This window comes from Galeopterus variegatus, unplaced genomic scaffold (assembly GCF_000696425.1).
Source record: "Galeopterus variegatus unplaced genomic scaffold, G_variegatus-3.0.2 Scaffold325, whole genome shotgun sequence".
In the NCBI taxonomy this organism is placed as follows: Eukaryota; Metazoa; Chordata; class Mammalia; order Dermoptera; family Cynocephalidae; genus Galeopterus; species Galeopterus variegatus.
In genome coordinates, this window is record NW_007726436.1 from 258,219 (window position 1) to 270,025 (window position 11,807).

Here is an 11,807-nt window from a genome sequence, read left to right on the forward strand (position 1 = left end):
ATTCCCAAATTCAAGATTTGATAAGTGAACAATATATTTCTTTTCTTTTCTTTTTTTTTTTTTTAAAGATGACCGGTAAGGGGATCTCAACCCTTGGCTTGGTGTTGTCAGCACCACGCTCAGCCAGTGAGCAAACCGGCCATCCCTATATAGGATCCGAACCCGTGGCCTTGGTGTTATCAGCACCCCACTCTACCAAGTGAGCCACGGGCCGGCCTGTGAACAATATATTTCTAAAGACAGAAAGGAAATGTACTATCATCCACATAGTTATTAAACACAAAGGACTTCATCACATATTTTGTGGCAAGAACCTGGACCATCCCAATTTGCTAAAAGAATATGTAACAGAACTATTTCATCTTTTATGATATCTGTGCACCAAAATTTACTTGATGTAAAGATTATCTCTTTTAAAATTTTTATTAAAATTTCGTATAAATTGTTTTTCACTATCCCTTTATTCTTACTTCTGTAAATTATTTTAAATTTTAAAATGAAAAGGATCCATTGGACCTACATGGTAAAGTAAAGACCACTTTCCTAGTATACTAAGGGTTAAGAAAGTAAAAAGTGCTACAGAGTGAGAAATTTGCAACACATATAATGGATAAACAACTGATATCTGAAAATGAGGGGGAAAAAAAGAGCTGATATGTAGAATATATTAAAAAGTCCTGTTGGGCCGGCCCGGTGGCGCACTGGATAAGTGTGCCGCTTGGGAAGCACGGCGGCGCTCCCGCCCGAGGGTTCAGATCCCACATACAGACCGGTTCCCGCTCACTGGCTGAGCGAGGCGTGGGAGCGACACCGAGGGTTGTGATCCTGTTGCCAGTCCCCGGTCCGGTGCGGGGGCAACACTGAGGGTTGCGATCCGTTGCCGGACACGGAAAAAGACTCTCTCTCTCTTTAATTCTTTTGAAAGTAATTTTGGATTATTCCAAAGACCAGCATTTTCATTCAAACCATCCTTTAGTTATTTCTTAGGTTGTAATCTATTATTTTGCCAGGAACCTAAGCTAATTTTCTCTTCAGTGATTTGGAATTCCCAGGCTTTGTTTTCTAGGAACCATGACTCGTTTGAATATTACCCATGCACACACCTTGCCATGGAGAGAGAGGGCTCTCTTTCTACTTATCTTTTGAGAAGTTCTTTTTTTTTTTCTAAAGATAGAAAGAGGTGAACCTGTTATACTTATTATTAACTGATGCCAAACTTAAAGTAAGCATATCTAACTTATTCAAAGATCTGGTCTCTCTTGAAGGCAACTCAAGGCTTTTCTAGGTTAATGATCTAGCTAAACTTGTTAAGAATTTTACAACATTCTTCAACTTGGCAGATAGACTTTTGATCACTTGTTTTTTTCTCCTTTACATTATGTATTTTTAAAGACTATGAAGGAGATTTACTATCGTCTCCGGAAAAAAAAAAAAAAAAAAACAAAAAAAAAAAAAAAAAAGTCCTGCAAATCAATAAGAAATAAAACAGATAACCCAAAAGAAAAATGGGGGAAAGGTTTGAATCAGCATTTTATAACAGAGGAAATCCAACTGGACGATAATCAAATGGAAAGAAATGCAACCTCATTAGTCATCAGGGAAGTGTAAATTGAAACCATTATCACAATACCACTAAACATCCACCAAGATTGCTAAAAATTAAAGTTTAGCATTACCAAGTGTTGACAAGGATACAAAAATACTGGAACACTGAAACACTGCTGGTGAGAGTGTTAACTGAAACAACTACTCTGGAAAACTGTTCAACAATATCTATCAACGTGCAACATGTACATACCCCACAATCAAGCAATTCCAATCTTAGTGTATATTCAAACAAAATTAAATACACACAAACACACTCACATATGCACATCTAAAGGAACATCTTACAGCACCAAAAGACACATAGCATTTTTCATGATAGCAAAAAAACTCCAATGACCATCAATATTAGAAGGGATAGATTGTGGTGAATCCACACAATGGAATATTGTACAGGAATGAGCATGAACAAACTATCACTACACACAACATGGATGAATCTCACAATACAATGCCAAGTGAAAGACGCCAGACTCAAAAGAGTACATACAGTATAATCCCATTAACATAAAGTTCAAAAACAGGCAAACTAGTTTATGGTATAAAAAGTATAGTGGTTATCTTTGAGGTGAGAGAAAATGGCTAAGAAGGGAGATGAAAGGGACTTCTTATACACTAATAATTCCTAATTCTTGATCTGAGTAGTGTGTCTATTTTGTGAAAATTCACTAAACTGTACACTTAAGATTGAGCACTTCTTTGTAAGTTACCCTTGAATAATTTTTATTATTGAAAAATGAAAGGCCTGGGAAACCACTAGCCACTGATATTACAGTTTATTGGAGCAATGGGAGTCTTCTGGAAGACTTTGGGGTGAATCCAATGATACACACTCACACACATGCATACACAGTATGAAGAGAGCTGTCCTAGATGCTCAACAATGTGGTATGCTATTTACACGTGATGCAGTTTTGTCCCTTGACTTTTTGGAAATCTTTAGTTTTTAGAAAGCAACCTAAATCTGGATTTTGAAAAAATTGAAAGCAATTTATGTACTTCATTTTACGTTACTGGTAAATCTGTTTAGCTGTGTTTTCAATTTCTGTTTTTTTACTCACTTTGTTTAGAAAAAAAAAGAGTGGCTTACCATATCAGTTACATGTTTATAGCAAAATCTGAATTCAACTGATAAAGGAAGTTCACAAACTTCCTCTATAATGTAAAATATTCATACCTCAGTATCTTTTACTCAATAAGCAGCTTCTCACTGGTTTTTTTTTTTTTTTACTTAGTTACACGGGAGAAAAAAGAACTATGCCTGGGTCATAGTCACAAACTATACTCTATAAAGGCTAAGTGAGCAAAAGAAGTAGAAGGGTGACAGAGGGATGATAGAAATGGCAACGACGTAAGCTAGCTTGGGGAAAGATTTCCTAACCAAGGTGGATAATGTCAGCAGGATCCAATTCAATGACCAAAACAATCATCCTTATCAAAGTTGCCGGTGAAAGAGCTAGAGAGGATATCACATACCTAAAAAAAATATAATCAACATTCACCAAGATTTCGGCAGCCTAAAACGATGGCCCAAATCTAACTAGATGAAATTAAAAATAAATGTAACATCTTAGGAAAAAACAAAACAAACAAAAAAACAACTGTACAAGTTCAGGATGAGAGAGACATGGCTTAAAAATAGCTAATGTGAGGGCTGGTCATTTAGTTCAATTGGTTAGAGTGCAGTGTTATAACACCAAGGTCAAGGGTTCAGATCCCTGTACTGGCCAGCCACCAAAATAATAATAATAATAATAATAACAACAACAACAACAATAATAAGACGTACAACAACAACAACAACAACAATAATAATAATAAGACGTAATGTGAAAAAGACCTGGGAAGCCAAACCGATGTTAAGCTCAACATGAGTCAACACTGTGAGACTACAGATCAAAAGCAAAAAACAACTTGTTAAGGTTATATAAGCACATTACCTATAATGAAGTTGGTAACAGACCTATGGTCCTCTGCAACTAAAGTTAAGTGTTCATTCTGAAAGAGACTAACAAATCAAAGACCCTTCAAAGGAGACAGTGAGCAGCAAGAGGATGCTAGAACCAATGTTAATGTGAAAAGAATTTGAGTGCACGTGATTGGCAGAGCAGAATGGGTAACTCAGGGTGGGGGAGACATGAGGGTAGTTTTTAAATTTAAATAACTGTGGTGACACACTGTAGAAGGATAGGATAATTCATTATGTGTTGCTCCACAGAGATAGATCTAGAATCAACAGGTAGAAGTTACAGAAACACATGTAGGACCAATGTAAAAAATACAACTTTCTAGAAAATTGTCAATGCCTTATCTGGCAGTGCTCCCTACCACAGGGTCAATGTTCAAACAGCATCCATCAGCTGCTTGTTACAGAAAGTACAATGGACTTAAAAGTGCATCAGAAGGTCCTGGATTCTAATCCAACTTCAACCATTCACTAGCTGTCATGTGGAGCAATTTACTTATAACCTCTCCAAATCTCAGCTTTTCTTATGTATTTACCTAATGAGATCATTGAGAAGAATAAATAAGGTGATATGTATAAGACCCAGCATGATATACTAAAATGCAATACAAATGTGAGTTGTCATAAACAGATACTGCACTAGATAATTGCTAAGATCCTCCCAGCACTGAGAATATTAACTGTACCTTTGAGGTAAGAAAAAACTTAAAATAGGACCCAAGGGCCAGCCCATGGCTCACTTGAGAGAGTGTGGTGCTTATAACACCAAGGCCGCAGGTTCGGATCCCTATATAGGGATGGCCGGTTCGCTCACTTGAGAGAATGTGGTGCTAGTGGCACTGAGTCAAGGGTTGAGATCTCCTTACTGGTCATCTTAAAAAAAAAAAAAGTCCTGGGCCGGCCCGGTGGCGCACTGCTACAGTGCACTGCGCAGCGGCGCTCCCGCCGAGGGTTCGGATCCCACATACAGACCGGTTCCCGCTCACTGGCTGAGCGAGGTGCGGGCGTAACACCGAGGGTTGCGATCCCGTTGCCGGTCCCGGTCTGGTCCGGTACGGGCACGACACTGAGGGTTGCGATCCGTTGCCGGACACGAAAAAAAAGACAAAAAAATAAGTCCTAAACTTACAAAGCCAAGATTTGGTAGGCAAAGAGAGAATACATTAACATGACAGAAATCAAGGGAGCAGGAAATGTATATTTTATGAGGCATTAAAAATGTACTTTTCTGGGCAGTTCATTTCTCCATCAGCCAGGAAGGGCACTGGTATTGAGGGACAATAACTACCATGGCTTCCAGTGCTTTGATGAAACCTCGATGTGCGGCCTTCTGGCCAGGTGTCTGTGATTTCATATTGTTGGCACGTTCACTGTATGCCTAGTAGTTGCACCTCTCTGTAAGTTTGCTGTGGTGGAACCAAGAAAGAAGGAATATGCACATTTCTACAGAGATTATGATTTCATAAAAGATTTTGAGGAGATGAGGAAGGCCGGTATTTTCAGAGTGCAAAGTGATTTTGGAATGTAAGAATTTGTTTGGACTGAGTTTCATAGAAGTTTGTCACTGACCTGTGTTCCTGAACTATGGAACATGAACATGTGGGCTAAGGAATAGTTTCTCTTGATAAATAAATAATTAACAACAACAACAACAACAAAAATGTACTTCTATGATAGCAAATTAGTCACTAAATCTAAAAGACAATGTTCAATTCAGAAGATAAGTATGAATTCAAATCATGAAGATAATACACATGCAAATAAATCAAGATTACAAATGTTCTGTAATCACTGACAATATGAATTTGAATCATGGCATTAAACACAGTACATAAATAGTTCTTTTGCTCTGGGGAACCTCTAGACTCAGCAGCTCCACATGAGTGTGGACTCGGGTTCTAATCTCCCAGCTACATGATCCTGATTGAGCAAGTTACCTAATCCTCTCAGCTCCAGTTTGTAAAGGGTAAATGTAGATTAACCTGCCTAGTTTACAGGTTGTTGAGAAGATTCCCATAAGACAATAATGTATATAAAGTCTCTAGCAAGGCTGCTTGGTACACAGAGGAATTCACGTCAATTGCCTCTAACTTTCTCTTAGCTTTGATTTTGGATAGAGATTTGCACCACATTATTTTCAGAATTATAAACTTGGGGAACAAATAAAAGATACTTTGTTTTCAAATATTAAAATAAGGTTTAAATTAAAAATGATATAGATCCATTGATAACAAGATAGAAAGCTAAGTAATAGATAGGTTTGTGGAAAAAGCAAGTTACAAGACGATGTGCTCAGTATGATCCCATTGTAACGAAACATTTTTTAAATGATTTCATTTCCAAAAAATAAATATAAAAAAATTTTTAAAAAAAGAAAGAAAGGGGCCGGCCCGGTGGCGCACTGCTACAGTGCACCGCTTGGGAGTGCAGTGGCGCTCCCGCCGAGGGTTCGGATCCCACATACAGACCGGTTCCCGCTCATTGGCTGAGCGAGGTGTGGGCGCAGCACCAAGGGTTGTGATCCCGTTGCCGGTCCCGGTCCGGTACGGGCACGACACTGAGGGTTGCGATCCGTTGCCGGACACGAAAAAAGACAAAAAAAAAAAAAAAGAAAGAAAGAAAGAAAAAACTATTATCTCCAGATGGTGAAATTAGATGACTTTCACTTTTTTCTATATTTTTCTATAATGTCTGAATTTTGTATAAGGAATATGTATTTCTACTACAATTTCCAATTTGAAAAAAACCTGACTGAAAATATTTTTCTATAGGAAAATTATCATTTAGGTCAACTTGAGTAGAAAAACATTTTTACAAACTTGGAAAAATGAATTTAACACTTTTTTAAGAGGTAAAGAAAAAACTCAGAAATCACTAATTTTTTCCTTTTCTAAATAAATATGTGGTTCAGACAAAAGAAAAACATCTCCATAATTAAGAAAGATAATAACTGAGGAAAATAAGGGAAGCAAGCTCCATGGGGGCAGGGATCTTGCCTGTTCTTTTATATTCACTGCTGTAAGCACAGAGCAGGAACTGAATAAATATTTGTATTTACTCTACACTAAATTTCATGGCCTTCTTTATTTTCTTTTCCCTTTTTTTTTTTGGCAGCCAGCTAGTACAGGGAACAAACTTCATCGCCTTATTTCAATAGAATATTGGCTTATTCACCTTTATCTTAACAATCAGCGTATTATCGAATAAATAGTAATTACCAATTCAATTATTTGTCAAATAAATGAAAAGCAAAAAAGATACATAAGTTTAACAAATATTTTTTGGAGCTGAAAAGTCAATAAGAAATAATAAGGCTTACACTAAAACACTATATTCATTCTGGACTATAATCTCTACATACAGGATAAAAGCAGTGACATCAAAGAATGGGGGCATGTTACCTTTCCTAGATTACATTATGCCATGTCTAATAAGGGAGTAATACTAACATTATTAATTGTAAACCAGGAATGTATATAAAAGCACAAAGAGAATATAAAAATTGTTTAAATGAAGCTCTTTTTTTATCATTGAGGCCTCTGCAGCCTATGTCAACAAAATAGCCAAACAGCCCCTCCCCTCCAAAAAAAGTAGACCTACCTTGGGCCTCTCGGACCTTCCAAGTAACTTCTAGGAGGATCTGGAAGCAGTCCACCTGACCTCACTGGCATGTCCTTGACTGCAGTGATTGGCTGAGATGGAGCAGCTGAAGATTCCCCAAGTCCTTGTTCAGATGAGAACGAACTGTATGGCAGAGTAGACTTGCTCAGAGGAGCTTTAGAATTCACTTGTTCTGATAGGCCAACAGCTGATTGCAATGGAGGATGATAAGTTGAAGGTGGGGCTGAACCAAAAGACACAGGAGTGGGAAGCAGTGCTGGTCTAGGTTTCTCTGGAACTTGTGAGCTCTGAGAACTGGAGGCTGGTGGAATTGGAGCTGCTGTCAACTGAGGAGGTATCCCTTGTGGAACCCCCGGGGGAGGTATTCCTGGAGGAGGTGTGGCTGAAGATAATGGTGGGAGGGGCATGACAGGTGGGGGTGCAGTTGAAGAGAGAGATGGTGGAGGAAGAACTGGTGGTGGCCCTGCAGAAGAGAGGGAAGGCGGGGGAAGAACTGGTGGTGGCCCTGCAGAAGAAAGAGATGGAGGCATCCCTGGTGGGGGCACAGAGGTTGGTAGAGAAGGTGGCATCACAGGTGGGGGCATGCCAGGGGGTGGTACAGTAGCAGGTAGGGCAGGGGGCATCACTGGTGGTGGCAATGATGGAGGCAATACTGGAGGGGGCATTGTTGGTAGAGGTGGAGGCATCTGAGAATATGGAACAAAAGGAGGGGGCATTGACATATTCCCCATATACTGGTTCTTCATGTTCTGAAATGAATTGACTTTCTCCTGCAGATAGGTCTGAGTGGCTTTCATATGTCCCTGCCATGTTTTCCACTGCTTCTCATACTCCTGAAGCTGATCTTTATGAGGATAGGAATGGAGTTGTTCCTCCCACAGCTGAAACTCTCGCTCCCATTCTTGGTAGAGATGTTGAAACTGTTGCTGCTGCATCTCATAATGCCGCAGCTGCACATCTACAGACATGGTCTACAAATAAAGGGATAAAAATTATTTCAAGACATTCATATAAGAGATTTAATCATAAGTTAAAGTATTAATGAATCAAGGGCATTTGAAGCCTTCGGAAATTAGAACACTAAAGACTTTGGGAGACTAAAGATAAGCTTGTTAAATCCTTTCAGTGATGATCATTCTTCTTTCTTCCTTTGGCTTATCTATGAAACTTATTACAGAATTGGAAAAACCAACCAAACACTAAAGCAAATACCTATCTCAGCAATAAGTATTTTTCAATTTTTTAATATCACTATGGATGACTTTAAGGACTTTAAAAATAAACGATTATTACAGATATATAGACACAAGATTATAACTCAAAGACACAAGACAAACAAGTATCTAATTCACTTTATCTTTTATAACGTATTTGCTTAGTTTTTTGGAATGGTTGTTTTTGGCCTTTTTAGTGGATTGTTTGCTTATCTGTTACTGTAGCAATGTGTAGGCAAAACAAAGGTTAACTTGTAGCTAAGTGATAAAAAATTCCAGGTTCTTAAATCCCTTAGCAAAAGTATTCTAACATCTGACCTGGGTTGCCATGATCAGGAGACTCCACTAAATCCACCCCTCCCCTAGAGACTCCACCATATCCACCCCTCCCCAAGCTCCCAGGTAATATGACAGATGACTACTTTGGCACTGGGAAACATCTAATTGTCAACACTTGATACCTTTCATTCTTCACACTCAAATTTCTTGTAGGAATAACAAAGCCTTTAGACATTTTAGAGCAACTTTCTGTTTGTCAGCTATGGAAGCACTCACCTGTATATGTGGTGGCTGCTGTATAATCTGCTGGTACTGCTGCAGGATCTGCTGTAACTGAGTGTGCTTCTGCATTATTCCCTGATACTGGAAGCCGACTCGATGTTGCTGGTGCTGCTGCCAGTGTGCTGCTGCAGCCTGCAACTGTTTTAACCTGGCATCTTCTTCGGGGTCCTCAGACTAAAAACAAAAGAGGATACATTTTTATGTAAGTCATGAAATAGCAACCAAATTAATATTTTATAAATGTATTATAAAGTCCAGAATCCCTACAACTCAGGCTGATTGAGAAAAGATATTCTATCTTCAGATAAAACACTTAGCTCTATCTACACTGTTATCATGGATACTAATACAACGGAGTTTATAAATTCTGTAGTCTTAACTGGAATAATAATCTCAGTGTTCCTTAATAAGACAACTATTTCTCCAGCAAAAGTGAACCTTTTCATTCTGTGAGAAATCCCTCTCTTTTTTTTGTTACTTTTCACCAGTGGTCTACAATGTAATCACTATGGTTCAATAAAGTTTTCATATAAGGCTTTGGGAGAACAATCATCTTTAAACCAATGTGAGAATGTTCCATGTGCCACTCACTATGTTGAGTGACAAGGATCATCACATTTAATACTTCAACAGCTCTGTAAGACAGCTACTATCTGAATACACCCATTTTGCAGATGAAGAAATTGGAACACAGAATGGTTAACTAACTTGCCTAGAGTCACCACCCACAAATTGCCGTGCCTGGACTACAGCCGGGCAGCCTGACTCTAAAAGCTGAAGCCCTCGACTATTATCCTGTGCTGTCATTATGAACACACCCTACAATCTCCCTTCAGAGCTTACAGACACTCACCTCAGAAGAGAGTATCTAATTCTTCACTCTCACTTACACCAGGAAAAAAATCCCTTTTCTAAACCTAATATGGCAGACACCTGATTATTTCACAAGTAGAATTTTACAGGTACTTAAAAAACACGTGAAAATATATATCCATTTATGACATGTGTACATAAATGAATCAGGAAAAAAAACAAAACACAAGTTTATAAACACAAAATAATTAATTATATGGTTACCTGGGGTTCCTCAGGTGGGAGAGGAGGTGGTACCTCCTCATTTGGAGGTGGTAATGGGGGCTCCTCAGATGAAGGAGGTTCTGAAACTTGACTGGTGGCAGGTACTGTAACTTCTTCTTTTACCGGCTCTGGTGCATCCTTTGCTATGACAGGACCCTTTTTGTGCCCTGGCAAATGCACTTTTGTCCTCTGCTGCAAACTAAGCAGGTGCTGTCGATACCAATACTGCTGCTGTTCCTACGACAGAAACCATTTTTAAGAATATTAATTGATGGGCCGGCCCGTGGCTCACTTAGGGGAGTGTGGTGCTGATAACACCAAGGCCACGTGTTCGGATCCCTATATAGGTATGGCCGGTTAGCTCACTTGGGAGAGCATGGTGCTGACGACACCAAATCAAGGGTTAAGATCCCCTTACTGGTCATCTTTTGAAAAAAAAGAAAAGAATATTAATTGACAATCAAGTATCTCTGCAACTTGGATGTTTACAGGGAGCTACATTTGTGTCTGCATTTATATGTCTATATGTTAAGAAAAGGCAAAGCTGGACTGAGAAAGGCAAATATGTTAACAAGATCTTAAAAATAGGCTAGAGAAAAATTTCTGATCCTCTCCCAAATTTATACATTTAAATTAAGCCATACGCCCAACAACTGCAACCAGCCCAGCAAGCACCCTGAGCTCCCTAGCTGAGGTGGTGGGGGGCCAAGAGCCTCAGCCACACTCCCCCAACAACTGCAACCAGCCCTGCCATGACCACCAAGCTGCCACCAGAACACCCCTGGTCTCCCCTGCCAGAATGAGGGGGGGGGTACCATGGGCCTCAACCAAGTCCCCCCTCCTTCCTATTCCTCCTACCCTATTTCCTTCCCCCTTCCCCTTTCCGTCTCCCAACTGCTCCGCAACATCTTAAAATGTAAAAAATAATATTAATAAACAAAAAAATAAATTAAGCCACATGTATTAATTCAACATACTTCTCTACTCCATTAAAACCCATGCTTTCAGAGGTGAGAGCAGTCTTTCTGGTAAGTGATCAAAGTAATGCTTACAGTATTCACAACTATTTGTTTTCAACCTGTTTTTAAACTGTTCAGATTTATCCACGGAGATATTATAGTTAATAAATAAAACCAAACAGTCCTACCTCTTCTCACTGTCTTCTCTTTCCTCTAGTGCTCCTCCCTGTTTTAAACACCTTTTGTATCATTAGCCTGTCCATACTCAGATATACACATATTCATAAGAATATACTGTGCTTTAAAACACTTTATATCTATTTTTTAAATCTCAGCTTTATCTTCCAAATCATAATTTAATTGTCTGGAAGCTTGTTTTGTGCTTCCATTTAAAAAAAATTACAACAGTACATTCAGTGTGGAAAACAATTAGAAAATATAGTCAATCCTCATTATGTGCAGATTCTGTATTCACGAATTTGCCTACTTGCTAAAATTTATTTCTAACCCCAAAATCAACACTTGCCAAGCTTTCCCAGTCATTCATGAACATGTGGAGAGCACTAAAAAATTTGAGTCTCCTAATGTGTACGTTCCCAGCTGTCGAACAGGGTGACGCTCTGTATTTTTGTTCCAGCTTTCATACTGTAAATAAATGTCCTTTTCATGGTCTATTTAAGTGCTACATTTTTCACACTTCTGTGCTTTTTGTTAGTGATTTCACTGTTTAAAATGACCCCCAAGGCCGGCCCGGTGGCGCACTGGATAAGTGCGCCGCTTGGGAAGCGCGGCGGCGCTCCCGTC

At 39.0% G+C, this 11,807-nt stretch overlaps 1 protein-coding gene across 1 annotated transcript in view; it reads right to left on the reverse strand.

The window, feature by feature from the left end:
- YLPM1 (YLP motif containing 1) overlaps positions 1-11,807 on the reverse strand; it is a gene marked incomplete at its 5' end in the record, with an annotated part of 69,452 nt that overhangs the window by 46,451 nt on the left and 11,194 nt on the right. The window contains 3 exons of the mRNA XM_008567531.1: positions 7,172-8,163; positions 8,962-9,141; positions 10,045-10,281. Of these exons, the coding sequence (XP_008565753.1) occupies positions 7,172-8,163; positions 8,962-9,141; positions 10,045-10,281 (1,409 nt within the window). The remainder of the gene's footprint in view (positions 1-7,171; positions 8,164-8,961; positions 9,142-10,044; positions 10,282-11,807) is intronic.